At 43.3% G+C, this 17,832-nt stretch overlaps 1 protein-coding gene across 6 annotated transcripts in view; it reads right to left on the reverse strand.

Annotated features, from left to right (window-relative positions):
* The window catches only part of KLHL3 (kelch like family member 3), a 114,019-nt gene extending 96,466 nt beyond the window's left edge, over positions 1-17,553 (reverse strand). For 2 of the 6 annotated variants that reach the window (XR_005366714.1, XM_038552246.1), the window contains exons 1-2: positions 17,117-17,553; positions 1,229-1,348 (exon numbers count right to left, since the gene is read on the reverse strand). Coding sequence is in view for 5 of the 6 variants with exons in the window: in XM_038552246.1 (XP_038408174.1) it covers positions 1,229-1,348; positions 17,117-17,130 (134 nt within the window). In the remaining variant the exon portion in view is untranslated. The remainder of the gene's footprint in view (positions 1-1,228; positions 1,349-17,116) is intronic. The other 4 variants (XM_038552245.1, XM_038552242.1, XM_038552243.1 and 1 more) reach the window with 4 other exon arrangements.
* Between the last annotated feature and the right edge of the window lie 279 nt (positions 17,554-17,832).

The raw sequence follows: 17,832 nt of genomic DNA on the forward strand, positions 1-17,832 counted from the left end.
AATACAGAACCACATAAATTTTTGTTTAAAAGTAGTTTAGCCCCACTACTCAACAAACACATCTTCAGTTCTATGTCCTTTTACTTATCCCATTTTTTTCTGCTTGAAAGACTTCCCCCTAATCCCACCACTTGTTATTTCCTTAACTCTTACTTATCCTTCAAAATTTAGCTCAAGCACCATCCCCTTTAGAAAGTGTTCTCCAAAGTTGTGGTATGTTATACTTGCTTTCATAGTACCCCTTCGGAAATAAGTAACTATTGTATATCTATCACCTGACAGGCACCTGATGCATTTCTCTTTCATAACACCTATTCTATACTATAGGAAGATCATTTTCATTGAACTGTTAATACTTTTTCACTCATACCCATCCCAGAGCCTAGTCAGGGCCTCTAGGCGTCTTTGGTAAATGCCTTGAGGCTCCTATGAAGTACTGCGTACTATGGATCAAAATGATTCAGAAGCTGTCCGTCTTCAGGGAGCTCATAAATGGCAGAGAAAAGAGGAGATTAACAAGTATAGCTCACAATAGGGTGAAGTATGCTATAAATAATGCCGTGGGCAAAGGAAGATTTTGAGTTCCCTGGTAAGGAAGAGATTGGGCGTGCAGCCTTCGCACAAAAAACATGTTCAGTGTCCTGAATCTGCCTTGCAACAAGCTCACCAGAGGTACCTATTGGCCTTATAAATAGCCTGCACACCCCTCACCATTAGCTCGCAGAGGATGAGCACATTTGCATTTCATTTCTTTCTTTACAGAGTTAAATTGCTTGAAAACACTAGGTAATCTTCCATTTATTTAGCTGTTGTAAAAAGCTAAATTCAGATCAAGGAATGAGAGGAGGTGGCCAAAAGAAAACGTGTATCACCCACAATCTTTAATCTGCAACTATGTATCAGCATTGTCATTATTCTACTATTGGTCTTCAAGCAGCTGGTTTGGTTGGAAACCAAATTTATGAACAAAACTGCTCTAACTTTAAAAAAAAATTATTTCCCTGTGATTAAGGAGTCAAATGAAAGGTGTTGAATCAATACAAAGGAAAGAGAAAGCTTTCTGAAAGCCATTCTGTCTTGATGGAGTTTAAAGGGAGAAGCCAAGTGACTGTGAGTAGGTGGGGGAAAGTGAGAATTCACTAAGCTGGTGGTGTTCTGCTCTCAGTGCCTGATGACGCTCACTCACCAAGTTCTTCCCAAAAGGGCACAAGCAAAATAGGAAAAGTACCTCCGCAGTTCATTCATAACCTTGAACGCCTTCCCCATGTGGGCAGAGTTGACAGTGATCGTCCTCTGGTTCTTTTCATCATCCCCGGCCTGAACCGGGGGCTGGGAGCTCAGCTTGATGCTGTGAACAGGAAGGGAGTGGGAGGGTAAAGAGAGGATCACATGTTGGTAAACCCATTTGCCCAGCTGCCACAACTCAATGCAATTGCCCACCCACCAGAAGCATCTTTGTCAGCTTGTTTTCTTCATCACAGACTCAGCAGGGAAAGAAATGCATTGGGTCAGCCATTTCTGCAGGATCTTCCAATGCAAAGAACATTCCTCTGGTGGAAGCTGGTGGAAGCCAGGTCCTTAGTCAGACTTTATGAGAAGTCCTTATGCTCTGCCCACCTCTGAAGGGGTGGGAGCATGGGAGGAGATTAAGTGCTTCCCACTCACTTCACAGGGAAACTTATCCACTCAACATTCAATGGAGCCTACCATGTGCCAGGCACTGTATTTTGGGGAAACACAACAAACAAGGTAAGAGACAGCTGCTCTCACAAAGCTGAGATTTGAGCCCAGTGTAGGAGGAAGCCAAGCAAACACCTAAACATCATATCTTCATTATTATGATTGGACAGGAGGCACAGAAGCGCAGAGGATGGGCAGTGACTCCAGTGCTGGCAGGATAAGGGGAAACTTCCCAGAAGCTGAGGGAGAGCAGAAATCTCAAGGAAGAGTAAAAATAAGACAAGTTAAGAAGGAATATGGAGAGCACCCTGGCAGGGCAAAGAGTAGATACACAGAAACCTAAAGGGAAAGAGTCAAAGGAGTTCAATAAAACTAGGAGAGCTTCAACACTAAAGGCTAGAAGACAGAGCAGTCCAGTAAGGGTCATAGTAACAAAGCCAAGGAGCTTGGACTTCCAAGCAGCTTCTAGACAATGAAAAGCCATCTAAAGGAGAGAGAAGTGAACACATTTGTGCTTGAGAAAGATCACACTGGCTGTGGTAGGGAGAACAACGCACAGGAGTGAAAGCTTCTGGGAAAGCATAATCCCATCCAAAGACAAGGAACTGTCACTGTTATGAAAAAGAAGGCCTGTCTGTGTGGACTAAGTGAGCAGGTGGAGACTAGCAAGAGTCATTCATAACCTCAAAGTCCTTGGTACTGAAGACAAAACACTCAGATTCCTATGGATGCCAACTAGATGTCCAACTACTCCTGAGCAATGGGTTTCAGCTTTATGGGGGATGGAAAAAAATTAGCAAAGGAATGAACCACAAAAGGACTTTTTCCCCCCAAATTGATTAAATTATTCAGCTCCAAGATCAAGTCCAGGACCTGTTCTAAGAGGAAAACCGAAACTTCTCCACTTGTGTAGACTTGGGGACTCACAATTCATTCAAATTCTAGTTTAAAGATAGTTTGCTTTACCTTTGCATGGTGTGCCTCCCTACATGCTACCACCTAGACCTGCAAACTGGTTTAAGAAAGGGGCTTCTGTGGTTAAGAGAATGTTCCAGAGACCTGATAATCTCTACAGATCTTACAATGAAATTTGTGACTATTAGAACATTCAAATACAACCAGCATGCAAGACCTACAGTTCATCTGACCATGATAGACACCTCCTTTGGCTTCCTGTCCCACCTTCAGTTCAATATGCAAATACAAGCCATGGTCATCTGAACTGTGGGACTATCTGAATTCTGGGGGCAAGGAAGTTACCTGAGCACAGGAAGATAAATATCGAGAGATGCCCAAAAGCATAGGATTAGAGTAGTATGCTTAGGGAGGCAAAGAAAATCTCAAAAACAGGTGATCAAGGTGAAGGAACACCTAGCAAAGGTGCAAAGTTTCATATGAGAAATCCCACAAGCATTATTTATTTTAAAATCAGTGTCTTTCAAAACAGATGAACATATGGGAAGGGGGAAGAGAAAAACAGGAGAGAGGCAAACAAGCCACAAGAGACTCTTAATGATAGAGAACAAACTAGGGGGAATGGGCTAGGTGAGGGATGGGCTGGATGAGGGATGGGTATTAGGAGGGCACTTGTGATGAATACTGGGTATTATATGTAACTGATGAATCATCGAATTCTACTCCTAAAACCAATATTGCACTGTATATTCACTACCTAAGATTTAAAAAAAAAAAAAGTGTCTTTCCCTACACCAAGGCCAGAAAGATAATTTCTATGTTCTACTAAAAGTTTATCATTTTTTAAACATTCATTTTACCTAATTTCTTTTTTTTAAGATTTTATTTATTTATTCATGAAAGAGGCAGAGAGAGAGAGAGGCAGAGACACAGGCAGAGGGAGAAGCAGGCTCCATGCAGAGAGCCAGACATGGGACTCAATCCCAGGTCTCCAGGATTACGCTCTGGGCCAAAAGCAGGCGCTAAACCACTGAGCCACCCAGGAATCCCCAAAAGTTTATCATTTTTGTTTTTGGTTAATGGCCCATATCTGATGCTGATTTTTATGTCATGATGTGAAATACAGATCTAATGTTTTCCCATACGTTCCACTTACTGAACACTTGTTTTTCCCACTTACCTGTCATGCCACCATAGGTCATATGTCAAAGTTCCAAATATAGGGATCCATTTCCATTCAGACTCTCTAAGCTATTCCATTGGTCAGTTTATATGTCTCTATGCCAATTCCACATTATTTCTGTCACTTCATTATGAGGCTTGATACCTGACAGAGCAAATCCTCAATCCTATTATTATGCTTCAAATGTGTCTTCACTATTCCAGTTTCTTTACTCTTTCATGCAAATTTTAGTATCAGTTTTTTAAGTTCTATGAAAGACTCATGGGATCTTGATGGAAACTGCATTGAATCTATAGATCTATTAGGATAGAACTCACATCTTTCTGATATTATGTCTTCCAATCCATGAAAATGGAATATCTCTCTCCATTTATATAATCTTCTTTAATGTTAAAACTTTATATTTTTCTATATAACTTTATACATATTTGATTAAATTTGCTAAGTACTTTAAGACTGTTGTTTTACAATAGCAATGGTATATTTTTTGAATTGTATGAATGTCTCTGAATGAGACAGCTTTTTTATAAAATGCAACTGATTTTTGCAAATTACTATTTTGCCACCTTATCAAATGTTCCTATTTCTTTATTTGTCTGAAGAGTCAATAAGGTGTTCTATGTAAACAATCATATTAACCTGCACATACTGCCAGAGGGTTTTTTCCCTTCTTTCCAATTCTTAGGCCTCTAATTTTTTTTTTGAAAGAAATTTTGCACTGCTAGGATAGCCTCACATGTTGAACAGAAAGTTGCTAATATTCTTGTTATCTTCCTGATTTTAAAGATGTTTCTAATGTTTCCACATTGCGCATGTTTGTTGTAGGATTTTTACAGATGACCTTAATCAAATAAAGAAAATTCCCTTGTATTTTATTGGTTTTAATCATAAAATTATACTGAATTTATCAAACATTTTTGTGAATCTAATGAGCTGATCATATGGATTTTTCCCTTTAATCTTTTCATGTGGTAAATGATACTAATATATTTTCTAAAATGAAACCATACTTGCATTCCCGGGACAAATCTAGAAACTATAAAAAGACTGTACAAATATTCATTATTAAGTGCTGTCTTCAAATTGTAAAGAGACTTAAAAGCCAAGGGGGGAAAAATATACTTTGGTATTGATCAGAAAACCACTGAAGGCTTTTGACAGGGACCTAGTAAGATCAGAGCTCTTAAAAGGACAGACATTATTAGTTCTATTTCACATATATGGAATAGAAGTAGACCAAATAGGACTATTTTGAAAGCACTGACAACAATCTTCCAGTACGACCAGTGAACGGGAAGGCTTGCTCCTCTTTGTAGCCCTAATACAATAATAATAATAATGATGTAGCCCTAATACATTATTGTGTTTACCAAAAGGTCTCGAACACAGATTGCCTATTCAAAGGATAAAGTTCAACAAAAAGCAATTCATATCAAAGCCAGCCCAACTATTGGGCTGATTAGGGGAAGGACATTTGGTCTCCCCGCTATATCCAGAGCCTTTTCCACACTCGATCCGGGGGCAAGGCTGGACATCATAAAGATCCTAAGGTCTCTTCCTTCTCCTACTCTGCACCTCTGTGATAACAAAGGAAGTCTGGAGTAGACTCTGGATTCCTGGGTTCTGGAAGGTACAAGCTTCTTGGCAACTCACTGACCTTCCAGGGAGCAGGAAAGAGAGGAGAGAGAGGGGCTAACTGCTCAGAGAAGTTAGGAATCTTGGACAAGATCACTCAGATTTTAAGTTGCAGAAATGGGAACTGAGCTCAGGTGTCTGACTTGAATCAGCCCAAGCTATTCACCACAGTCTACACCCTCCAGCATGTCCATATATATGCGCACGTGCATGCGCACACACACGTGCCTCAGTCTAGGATCATGTGCTCAGACCAAATTGCTAGATGCCACCATTCCCTCCCCTAAATCTTTCTCCCTCCATCCCTACCAGATCTTAGTTAGTCTCCACAGATAGCCCACTCCCACTCTCTGAAGGCCCCGGTGTGCTCAGTTCATGATCCTAGACACAGCAGATGCAGATTTCCCTCCCACCTATGAAACACAGATCACATAGAGGCATATTCCTCTTCTCTTGTCTGTTCAAGGTCCATAAGGTCTTTCACTCTGGCCAGACCTAGCCAAAATTACACATACCCACAATACACACATTTCTCTAGGCAGATTTGGCCACTAAATGTTTTCCACTAAAAAGCCTTTATTAGCAAATTCCCTTATTCTAAAGCACAAACTGGCTGATTTCTCCAGGAGTAAAGATTGGCTCCAACTTGGATCCGTTCCTAAGTTTCAGTCCCTACTAAAATCATACAAGGTCTTCAGAAATGTCTATTTTCAGACTGCTTTTCTGCTTTTGAAAAATATGGAATAGAGCTGGAACCAACACTAGGGGATACAAAGATGTAACTGATCCTTGACCGGGTCTGCAGGATGTCTGGCTTGAGAAAGATTATTATTTTGAAGCTGTTGCATATTATTCTTCATCAATACCAAGAAAGAATAAGGAAAAATGTCCGGTCACTATGCTAGATCTCATGTATACATAAAACATCTTTTGGAGATAGGACAGTGACTTAATTTCTTCGGAAGTCTTCTTAAAAACTTCTTTAAAAATTTCCTCTGCTATGACTTAAATACAGTCTTACCTACAGATTGGAGAAGAGTTGATCTTTAATTCACTTCAACCACCCTCCTCCATGAATCCTCCAAATATTTGTGTATGTAATGCATAAATGTGGTGTGATCCTCTTAATTTCGTACATATGTATATAGATCTACTCATTAAGAACACTTAAAGGAAAAAAAAAAATAAAAACACCATACCAGGCTTCAAGAACTCCCACCCAGTCCAACTGAAGTGAGTCAGCCTTCGATGTTTCACCATCTGGCAAGAAGCATACAGACCACCCAATTCTCTCCATAGGTAATATTAATTTATATATGCCCCTCCCACCAGATCTGAACCTCTGACTATTTAACAAAGGAGCATTCATCTATGCTGAGACGTCCAGAGTTTCAGTGACTTTCAAGCTGAGCCATATCTAAGAGTCAAATGTGTCAGCAACAACAGATGTGGTGAGAAAGCATGGGCCAGGCAGTATCCTTGTTCTGTCTTATAGAAATATACAGAAATGGCCATCAAAGCCATTTACCATTTAAGCTGCAGCAGAATTAGACTAGTCAACTTTGTCGGACCACAACAAATCTGGCTTATTAATTAATTTTACACACTGTCATGTTATTAAACATATTTACATGAACCACCAATGGTGCCATAGTGAACACAGGAAGTGAGTAATTCCTTTAGCCTAGCAGGTAAAAATGCCAACAACCCCTTCAATATCCCACAGAAACAAAGTATTACATGTTGGCCCAGACCTAATTCACATTCTCACTGATGTCATCCAATAAGTCATATATATGAAATAGCCAAGACTCATAGCTTTAAGAAGGATGAACACAGGGGCACCTGGGTGGCTCAGTCAGTTAAACATTCAACTCTTGATTTCAGCTCAGGTCATGATTTCAGGATCATGGGATCGAGCCCCACGTCAGGTTCTGTGCTCAGCAGGAGTCTGCTTGAGATTCTCTTTCTCCTTCTTGCCCCCTCCTCACTCGTGCTCTCTCTCTCTCTCACACACACACTCTCTTTCTCTCTCTCATAAATAAATAAATAAATAAATAAATAAATAAATAAATAAATAAATAAATAAATAAATAAATAAATCTTTAAAAAAATGTTTTAAAAAGAAGGATGAACACAGCTGGCCCTTCCTTCCTAGGCTATCCAATTCTCTTTTCCCTTGGTCAAGCCTATGACAGTGCCTCTCCCCTCTGTCCTACGACAGTGGCTGTCCCCCATTTTAGATGCCCTCCCTGCAAGTGCTTTGTGCACAAAATCAATCACTAAAAAGTCATTCAGATCACATCTTTCAGATTCTCACTGCCCACAGGTCTCTTCAGGGGCCCATGAAGAATGTAAGCTAGAAGCTCACTCAGAGCCTGCTGCTTCCTTCTTTTCAAAGGACTACATAGCTAAAACACTGAAACAGCAGCAGCCTACAGGATAAAGGTCATGATACCTTGCTTAGTATTCAAGGTCTTCAAGGTCTTCCTTGACCTGGACTATACCTAAATCCTAGCCCTATCTTCTACTCAAATATTTACTGAGTACCCATTTTCTACTGATCAGACGAATCATCCACTATAGACAGACTCCTTCTCCCTTTTCTTCTATGATAGTCTAAATGCCTGCTCTTCCAGAACTAGCTAAGCTTTGTCTCTTCTGTGAAGTCCTCTGAATACTTTGGTCCTAAGTGATCTCTGTCTTCCCTAAATGCCTCAAGTATTTCTGTCCTATAACTAATCCTGCATACAGAATACTGTCCTGTATTTGATTATGTTTTCATGGCACCTATCTAAAAACCCACTCCTCTTATACCTGGTGGACAAGGACCACGAATCCAGGGACTCTACATGGCTTAGCTTGCCCCACATGGCACCATGCCCATAACAGGCCCTCATAACATATTTGCCATCAGTGAACTCTGACCTGAAAACCCTTTGCTTGTCCTTACAAGTGATAAATAGTAGAGCAGAGTGGAACAGTGGAATAGTCTGCCCCATCCAATGGCTCCAAGGCTAATGATTTTAAAAAGCAAAAGTGGGGTCAGTTTTCAGAGCTAAACTATAAATCAATACACATAAAATATTAAATACAGAAGTTATTTTTTTTAAATACAGAAGTTATAAATAAAAATATCGGGACACCTGGGTGGCTCAGCAGTTGAGCATCTGCCTCCAGCTCAGGGCGTGATCCCGAGATCCTGGATCAAGTCCCACGTCAGGCTCCCTGCGAGAAGCCCGCTTCTCCCTCTGCCTATGTCTCTGCCTCTCTCTCAATCTCTCTGTGTCTCTCATGAATAAATAAATAATTCTTTTTAAAAAAATCTAAGTTCTAAATAATAGGCCTTCTCAGCATACCACCTCTCACCATCTTTTCTCCTGCCCTCCCTTGTTCTCTACAACCCAGATCCACATACCCAAAGTCTGTCTTGACTCCCTCATATTTTGCACAGTAACTTATACTAAAACTATCTAAAACTGAGGCTCTCCACCCTCCCTACTATTCCTCAAACCTTTTCTTCTTTCTGTACTCTCTCAGAGGCAAAACCAACCACCCACTCACCTATCCAAGAGGCAGAAACTCGGATGTCATCCTTAATATCCTCTTTCCCCCTCCCTCAAACCCCTCACATATAGCACCAAGCACTCCTTTAATCCATCTCACAGTCACTGCAACCACAACATCAGCCCAGGCCATCATGATCCCTTGCCTGCCTTACTAAGATAACACCCTCCCTAACTCCAGAGAGGCCTTTACAGAATGTCAGTGTGTGCAAGGGATGTTCTACTATGTGAAACCCCTTACTGGGTTTCTCACTGCATTCAGAATAAATCTCAGGGACCTAGCCTGGCCCTTCAGAATTCTATCATTGTCCTGAAGACTTCTTGCTACTGTAGTACTAAAATATTTGCACCTGCCTAAATATACCAGGCTCCTTTGCCCTACCCTATTCATTCTTATCATTCTTACTAGCTCTTCAAGTCTCTTGCTGGAAGTCTTCCCTATCATCCTCCACTACCCACTAGATTAATTTCCCTTCTGTTCTTTGCTTTCCTCCATATAATATTGTAATTACCTCTTTTCTGCCTCCCCCACATGGTGCATGTTTAACAGTTGGTTTCAAGGAAGAGAGCCCTGATTTGTAACATTTGCCAATTTCCATGGTGTAAATACTCCCACTGTGGCAGATTTTGAGCTACAAACATGATGTTACTGAACATGTTGAGCTGGAAAAAGATGTATAACAGCACACCATTATACTACTATACAGTATTTCCACTATACAGACACAAGAGACATAATCTAAAAGGCATAGACCACAGTAAAATAACTAGAAGTGATGAGTTTGAGGTATTCATTATACTTGTTTATAACTTATGATTAAGTTATGTAATTTATTTTTAATAAAGGTTAGGCTTCATAGAATGACTCACAAAACTCGTGACAATTTAACAAGCAGCTCTTGCAAATGGATGAGTGCTGGCCCTAGCACACCAGTGCCAACTCTAGACTTTGAGCTCCAAGAGAACAAGGATAGTGTCTTATTTCCCTCTGTATTCTGAGCTCTAGCACATGGCGGTGCTCAATAAATAATCACTGAGTAAATAACTGGATAGGTAAGTAAGTAAGGTATAACTACCAACTATTCCATCTTTCCTCATTTCTTCTCATCAAAATAATTATGGCTTTGTCCTTCTCAACTTCCCTTCTTTGGACCCCCATAATAGAGAGGCGAGGTTCTTTCTTAGCTAGTCTAATCCCCTGTACTGGTGATAGGAAATAAAGAGGACACAGGGAGAGAGAAAGGCATCATCAACTAGAGAGGAGGGAGGAAAGCATGAAGGGTAGTTACTTACTCTGTCAATTCTCAGGCTCTTCCCATTGCTCAGGAAAATTCATGCAAGGAATAGAAAAGACAAGACACTTCTATAGAAAGCCTGTCAGCAAGGCTGAGATGGAAAAGGCTCTGAGCTGGCTGACTATGCAGGGAGTTTGGGGGATCTGCCAAATGAGGAGCTCCAGAGGGCCTAGGGTAGGAGGGAACATGGACGACAAGAAAGTGGAGACCCAGAAATGCTGCTGTTAGGCACTGCATCTCCTCTGAAAGTCTTCAAGAAATGCAAATCAAGGTCAGAGAGCATAGGTTGATGCTGAGCCACACATAAAGAGCCCAAGCACATTATGTGCAAGCCACAGATGAGAGAGAATAAAGAGACAATGTCACCTAAAGAAGGCAGAACAGCTCTGAGTCAGAGTTAAGATTATGTCAAACACCCTAAAATCCCCCAACAAAAAAAGCGCTGTTTAGAAAGGGAAACTGAAAAACAAGAACCAGAGAAAGCCCCTTGTCCAGCTCATTGCACACTGTCTAGGAAAGAAATGATTTAAGCATCATGGTCTGACCCGGTTCAGCTTCAGGTGGGATCCTTGTTGGAAAGCTCGAAGCCTGTAAATATTTGAATATCATACATCAGTCCCTAGCTCACTATGCAGCCTTTGATCAATCTGGTCCAGGAAGGAAGCAAAAAAAAAATGGGTAGCGGGCCCTCAGGAGCATCTTGACAGTAGTAGTCTTCACTGCAAATTAATAAGGCGCCATTCTGACTGTTGTACTTTTGGTTCTCATGAAGAGCTCATCAGCATGACTCTGCTTCTCCAAGTCTGGGCAGCAGTAGGACAATGACAAAACAGGGTTTCTATACCTACAGGGCTCTGGACCAACTATGGATCTAGTATGTATCCCAATCCTAAAGTTCAAGGCCAAAATGACCAAATTTAAATATCTACCTCTGGGTTAATAAAGGGCCTGTCCCTTGGAGATATCCAGGCAGCAGGATTCAGGACTAGAGCCATCAAGAAACACCACCTCCACCACCTACACACAGGCCGCTACAAGGCCCCCTAATTCTTCATACTCTTTCAGTGGTGCTGCCAATATTCATAGCATCAGGCTAAGCCCCTGTGACAGCCCACACAGGCACACACAAGATGTGCATCAGTAAGCTATAGCTCCTGGCTAACAGTTATTAACAGCATTCACCAAAAGCTAATAATATGTTAAAGCACTTTGCCTTCACGATCTCACTGCATCTCCAGAATAGCCCTATTTATTTCCTGAAGCACTGAGATAAAACTTGCCTGGAAGTCTCGTATAACTACTAGGTAGGGAACTGACATTCAAACTCAGGTCTACCTGATGCCAGGGCCTAGGCCCTTACTAGCAATAGTCAGTGACTTGGGACAATGTGCACAGGCTGTCTGGCCAAGGGAGCTCAATGCATAAGGTCCCACTCTCGGAGGTTCTTTACTGTACAGCCCAGTCAGGCCAAACAGAAAGGACTGAACCCTACAGGACCCGTGGCATAGCACTACTCCACTCCACTGACTGCAGGGAAACTGCAGTGTGTATTATTAGAGTTGATACTATTAATTATACTGAACTAAGCAGTGTCCACATCCATCTTTCATGATTTGTCAAAGCTGGAGGGCAGCTGCTGCCATTCCTACTATGTGCTCCTTGCTGAACAAACTCCAGGACAGGTATGTTGCTAATCACATTACTATAGGAGCCCAATTCCTAGGCAATTTCCTTCAAAACCCAGGGCTGGGGTGGCAGTGGCTGGGTGGGGGTAAGGTGGGACTGGGGGTGGGGTCTCTTAAACGGGCTGTGTAAAAATGTAAAACCCAAGAGAAACACTTGCATGCAGAAAGACAGAATGAGAAAAGGAGAGAGGAAGACTAAAAGAGAAAAACACCCCTTGTCATGTGGCATTTTAGGAGCCAAGCTTCTATTTGGGTTGAACAGGACAGCTGAACTCTTCTGTGTGTGTGGTTTTGATAGAGGCTGTGATGGACTTTTATCAGTTAAAAAGAAAAGTCCAGGAGAGTTGTATTGAGAGACTTGAACATCCTCATAAATGATAAAAAGTTACAGATTTCTAGCTTAAGAACTGAATTAATTGAACAGGAAAATGTCCAAGAATAAAGCATGTTCAAGTTATTTTTTATTATAGTTTATTAATGCTCTTTTTCAGTCTAACCTAGTTTTAGGGTTCACCCAGCAACTGAAAAGAATTAGGTCACTTCTACAATGGCAAATTTCATCAAATAAAGCCCTAGCTTTAGAACACTTACTCCAAAATGTTCTTGCCTGCCTCTAGCTGAACCATCTAAAACCTAGCAAGCAAAATCCTCAACACCCAAATCTGGGTATTGGGAAATCAAGAGGCTTCACTGACTTTGCATTTGGCAGTTAAAAACCTTACTTCGCCAACAAATATTTACAAAATGGAAAATTTGGTTTCAGTTATCATAGTTGAAATGCACATCTGCTTCAGGCATCAATGATGCCCAAAAATATCTACAAAAGTTTCTATCTATGACTACTAAGGGTGGGAGAGGACTCAAGGATATGCCATGGGAAGAGAGAAAAGGCAAGGATGCTCAATACCTGCTCTTCCCTGGGTCTTGTTGACATTTTATCTGGTAATGCAAAACTCAGCATTTTGAGAATATCAGCTAAGTCATGTCTTCTCAAGAAATATGATCTTTCTGCTCATGGGTCAAGGATGAAAAAAGTTCTTCTGGCTCTGAAATTCCCTGAGGTCCAGAACAAATTCTCCTTGTAAAGATGAGCCACTCTCCTGAGAACTGCTCCCACCACTTCATGTCACAGTGCTGGATGCATGGTACCTCTCTCAAGGAGGTGCATCCCATTGCTTCCAAAGAAGAAAACCATAATTTTAAGAAAAATGACCAACTAACTTCCCCTTTTTATGATGCTTCTTCCCAAAGTTGTTCTCTGCAAATTTTGCAGATATAGACACTGTGCCTAGAAAAAAATTTTTTGAGATTTTATTTTTAAGTAATTTCTACACCAAACATGGGGCTCAAACTCATAACCCCAAGATCAAGAGTTGCATGCTCTATCAACTGAGCCAGTCAGGCGCCCCTGAAAAAAAAAATTTAATTTTGGCAATATACATAATATGACATTTTCCATTTTAACCACTTTTAAGTGTATAGTTCAGCGGCATTAAGTAGATTCATGTGCAACTATCACCACCACCCATCTCTGGAGTATAAATAAGGTGCTCAGCCCACAAAGCTGAGTTCCAGAACTGAAATAAAATCCAAATGGTGAGAGTAACTGCCATTTTCAATGTCTATCTGCTCTACAAACACAGAGGCCCATATACACAATTTGTCAGTATAGTAGCTGAGACCCAGAAACTCTGCTCCTTCACAAACCAGAAGGAAGAATCATCTTCCTCTGACGAAGAAACACTGATTCTTCACAAAGGGAGATGGGGAATCTTAGCATCAGCAAGTTCTTTAGAGAGCTGGACAGCTTCGGGGATACAGCAAAGGCAAGTGCAAAATCATAGGTTCTTCCTGAGATTTTGGCTGGATAAGTGTATCCAGTTCATGATTCCAAACCATTAAGGCATCCAGATGCCTCAGGATATCTATGAAAAGGAGGATTAAGGTAGGCGTTGGGGAAACCTAGCAGAAGGAATGCCAAGTCCCATTCTGTATCTCACTATGAGGAAATGCATGGTTTGGATAGAAGCAAGAAAATGGACCTGATAAGCTCTCCCTAATTTTCTCATCGGAAAAATCCCACATAGTCTGCTTCAGATGATAAATACAGAAAGTCCTTAAAATAAGCCTCAGGTAGAACCCCAGCATGAGTCGGGCAGTATAAGAGGGCAATAGATGAACACCAAAGATAACAAGTACCATTTACCTAATACTGAGTCTGTACCACAAAAAGATCCTTTACTAGATCCTTCTTCCTATGTTTTAGGATCTTGACAACAACTCATTTGATCTTGACAATAACTCTGTGTAGTATAGATCCTGTTATTACTCCCTTTAAACTAAAAAGAAAAATTATGTATGAAAAAGTGTGACACACTCAAGGTCACACAGTTTATGAAGCAGATTCACTATAAGGTCTGTGTTACTCTAAATCCCATGCTTTCAATTAACAGCCTTTTAAGGGAGAAGTTATTTTCATACCTTCATGGCAAAGAAAGAAAACTGTTCATTAAAAATCTCTTGGCTGAAAAATTTTAATGGTTAAAAACAGCCCCAATTAAACTTCAGCAGGTTAAGTGTGGAACAAGCACAGATTCAGGATTCCTCCAGCCGCTGGAGGTTTTGACATGTGATCCTAGGCCAGTCACTCCGCTTCTCTAGCCCTGGGTTTCCCAGGGAACTTATAAAACAAGGCCGCTTCCTCTGTTCTCCGCCTACAAAGCATTCCACCGGGTCAACGACCCGTGCTGAGATAATAAGGCTGATAGCCAAAGATGAACCTATTGGCCAAAGGTTTCAATCTCTTCTCTCACCAACTTTCTTCTTCATTATCAGAGCTTTCCACAAAAGTTATCAACTAATCGTCAAATAATTATGCAGCACCTACTATGCACGCAGCCACACAGCAATGCGTGAGGAGCATTCAGAGGCATAGGCACCGTCTTTCGCCTTGAGGACCTATCTCTGAGTCTGGGGACTTGTAAGATATATGAAACTAAAGCAGAAGAACATCTGGTGAGGACGCTTATTATTCAGTATCTCCTAACCCTAACTACAGATACAAACTGGAGAGACTAGAATTCAGAAGAACTAGAAATTTGAACTAGAAAAGCTGAAGTTTTCAACACAGAGTAGGGTTTTAAAACAGCCTTATTAGATGTATAAGTTTTGGAAAAGAAGAAGGGAAAGGCATTCCAGGTAAAAGGAACTCCAGGAGCGAAGGATCTGGAACTGGATAGAGTTGTATACAGGATGTGTGGTCATAGAAGAGACCAAAACATCGCTCGGGGTGGGGATTTTGGGTGAGCAAAGGGAACGCAGACTGGGCCAGATTTCTGAAGGCCTGAATGCCTGACATGGTAAGCTGGACTTGAAGTGGGAACAAAAGGTAATGGGTGATGTGGTAAACACTGCTCAGTTTGGATTTCTTGCCTACTCTGACTCCAGTAGGGGAAAAACAAAATCCAGGGGTCATAAAGCCCAGGACACGAGCCATCCCAGCAGGGAGGCCCCAGAGTGTCAAAGAACAAGATATCTCCTAGAGGGCAAAAGCTCATTACATTTCTGAAAATAGAACAGGAACACAGTAGATGCCCCCAAATGCTCAGGAGGCAGTACTTTGATCCACTGCCCATCTCACAAGGACCTTTCAGCCCCGATAGGCCACCAGTCAAGCAAATCGGGCCTGATCTCTAAACCGCCATTCACATCACCCCTGCCCTTCTGCTAGCTATCAGACTGATGGAAGGTGAGGACACTACCCATCTCTGCTACCAGCCAAGGAAATAGGCCTCCAGATGCTCTGCTGCCCAGCACGCCACATGGAGTCCAACCTCTAAGCTCCTGTTGCAAAAAGCACTGAGAGAGAAGTACATCAGCAGCATGCTCAGACTAAAAGTCCCAGACTCTTCCTGTGGGAATCACATCAAGAAACGCAGTCTCTGGGGCCTCATCAGACGGAAGCCGTCCAACAACCATGCCAACCCTAACAGGGTCAAGAGATGGTTAATGGCATCACCCAGCCCTGTGGGATGCAGGAGTCAGGGCTGTATGTGCAGAGGAAAGTGTTTATTGAGGTAATCTCCAGTGCTGAGCTAGCTGAACCTGTTATCATTTCACCAGCCTGTTATCATCTGCATCAAACTAGTAACTCAAAGCAGCAGCCCTCCTGTTTGTGGTGCCACACCTGACCCCTCCATGACTGAGGCCCCCGGGGCCTTTGCCTCCCCTCAAGGAAAATGGCAAGCCTTGTTCTCTACCACTGCAGACCTACAGAATGAAGAGGCTGACACGACAGGAGGAGACGACGTTTCAGCACAGAGGAATGACCCGCCCCCACACTGCACAGAGCACCTCCCAAATAAAAGAATCAGACCTTTAGATAACAGTTTAAAATGTCTATGCATGTGCCTGCTGGAAAATAAACTCTTGCTAGTTAGATCCAGCTCAACAAAGTACTTGAATTCCCTTCTGTTCATTCCTATTTCACAGGAATCCCTGATGGAAGGAGCAGGAGCTCCTCTAAAGCACATACATTCCAGTATCATCCATAAACTTTTCAATGAAAATAAAAGTCAGTTCAGAGCAAGTGTCACCTGAATGGGTTTCTCCCCTTCTTATTTGAACTGTGTACATGGGCGCACGGGCGTGCACGCACACACACACACACACACATCCTTTTAGGATAGACATGAGCATGGTACGCTTCAGATTTGAGCACGCTGGTGTGAACATGTAAGCACTCCATGCCAGGCCAGCCCTGATGTGACATCAGAGACCCCCCCACACCAAAGAAAAACCACCCCCCAGAAAGTAGCCAAGAAAGGGAAACGCCTCCTTGAGACGGCCTGGGAAGGCAATCCCGGCTCATCCCCTGCTAAAGCTGCACCGGAGCACCAGCCAGGAAGTCCCCTGTTGCGGGGGCACCGCTGCCCAGTAAGCCCAGTCCTGCCCCAGGTCTCTGCGAAGGGGCTTCCCTGCCCTGCCCCGGCCCCCTGGGACCCATCAGTGGCCAGGTCTCCCACCCTGCCTGGCCAGTACACATACAGAAGCGAGGAGCTGCACCACTGGCTCCCGCTCGTGCTCGCTCGCTCTCTCTCTCTCTCTCTCTCACACACACACACACAAACACACACACACACTTCATAACATACATACCTCTCACCCTCCATGAGGCGAGGCCCAGCCGGGTGCGCCCTCTGCGCTGGGGGCCAGCCGCGGGAGATGCGCTCAGCAACAGTGATTCAGCATGGCTGGCTGCGAACGCAGCCTCCTCCCTCTCGGTCCTCCCGCCTCTGACTGACTCCCAGCAGCTTCCACCGCAGCAGCAGCAGCAGCAGCAACAGCAGCAGCAGCAGCAGCAAACGTCTTACCCAGAGCTCCCTGCAGCCCTTTCAGCTTCTAGAGCAGCAGCCCACTGGCTCCCCTCCCCCGCCGGCCGCTGCTCCCGTCTCCTAGGAACAGCGCAGCCCCAGCCACCCCAGGGCGCGGCCACCTTGCCAGCCGCCTCCAGCTGCCCGGGCATCCCCGCCTCGGGCCACTCGCCCACCGCGGGCGGGGGGGGGGAAGGGGGCCTCCTGTGCCCACCCTGCAGAGGCTCAGGCTGTCCCTCCCCCTCCGGAGCCCAAGAACCCCGGCCCGGCCCCCGCCCCCGCCCCCGCCCCCCAGGCTGCGAGGCCCTGGGCCGGCCACGTTGCTGGAGTGAGGAGGCCTCTCTGCGGCTTGCGGCTTGCCGGGGAGTCTATCCACCTGGGGAAACTGGCTTGTAGGTCACAGCTCCTGTTCCAATTCCCCCTCACAAAACCTACAGTAGCTCTGAGAGTCTGACGGATGGAGACAAGTTAGGGGGAAGGAGCCTGATAGAGCTGAGAATG

This window comes from Canis lupus, chromosome 11, assembly GCF_011100685.1.
Source record: "Canis lupus familiaris isolate Mischka breed German Shepherd chromosome 11, alternate assembly UU_Cfam_GSD_1.0, whole genome shotgun sequence".
Taxonomy (NCBI): domain Eukaryota; kingdom Metazoa; phylum Chordata; class Mammalia; order Carnivora; family Canidae; genus Canis; species Canis lupus.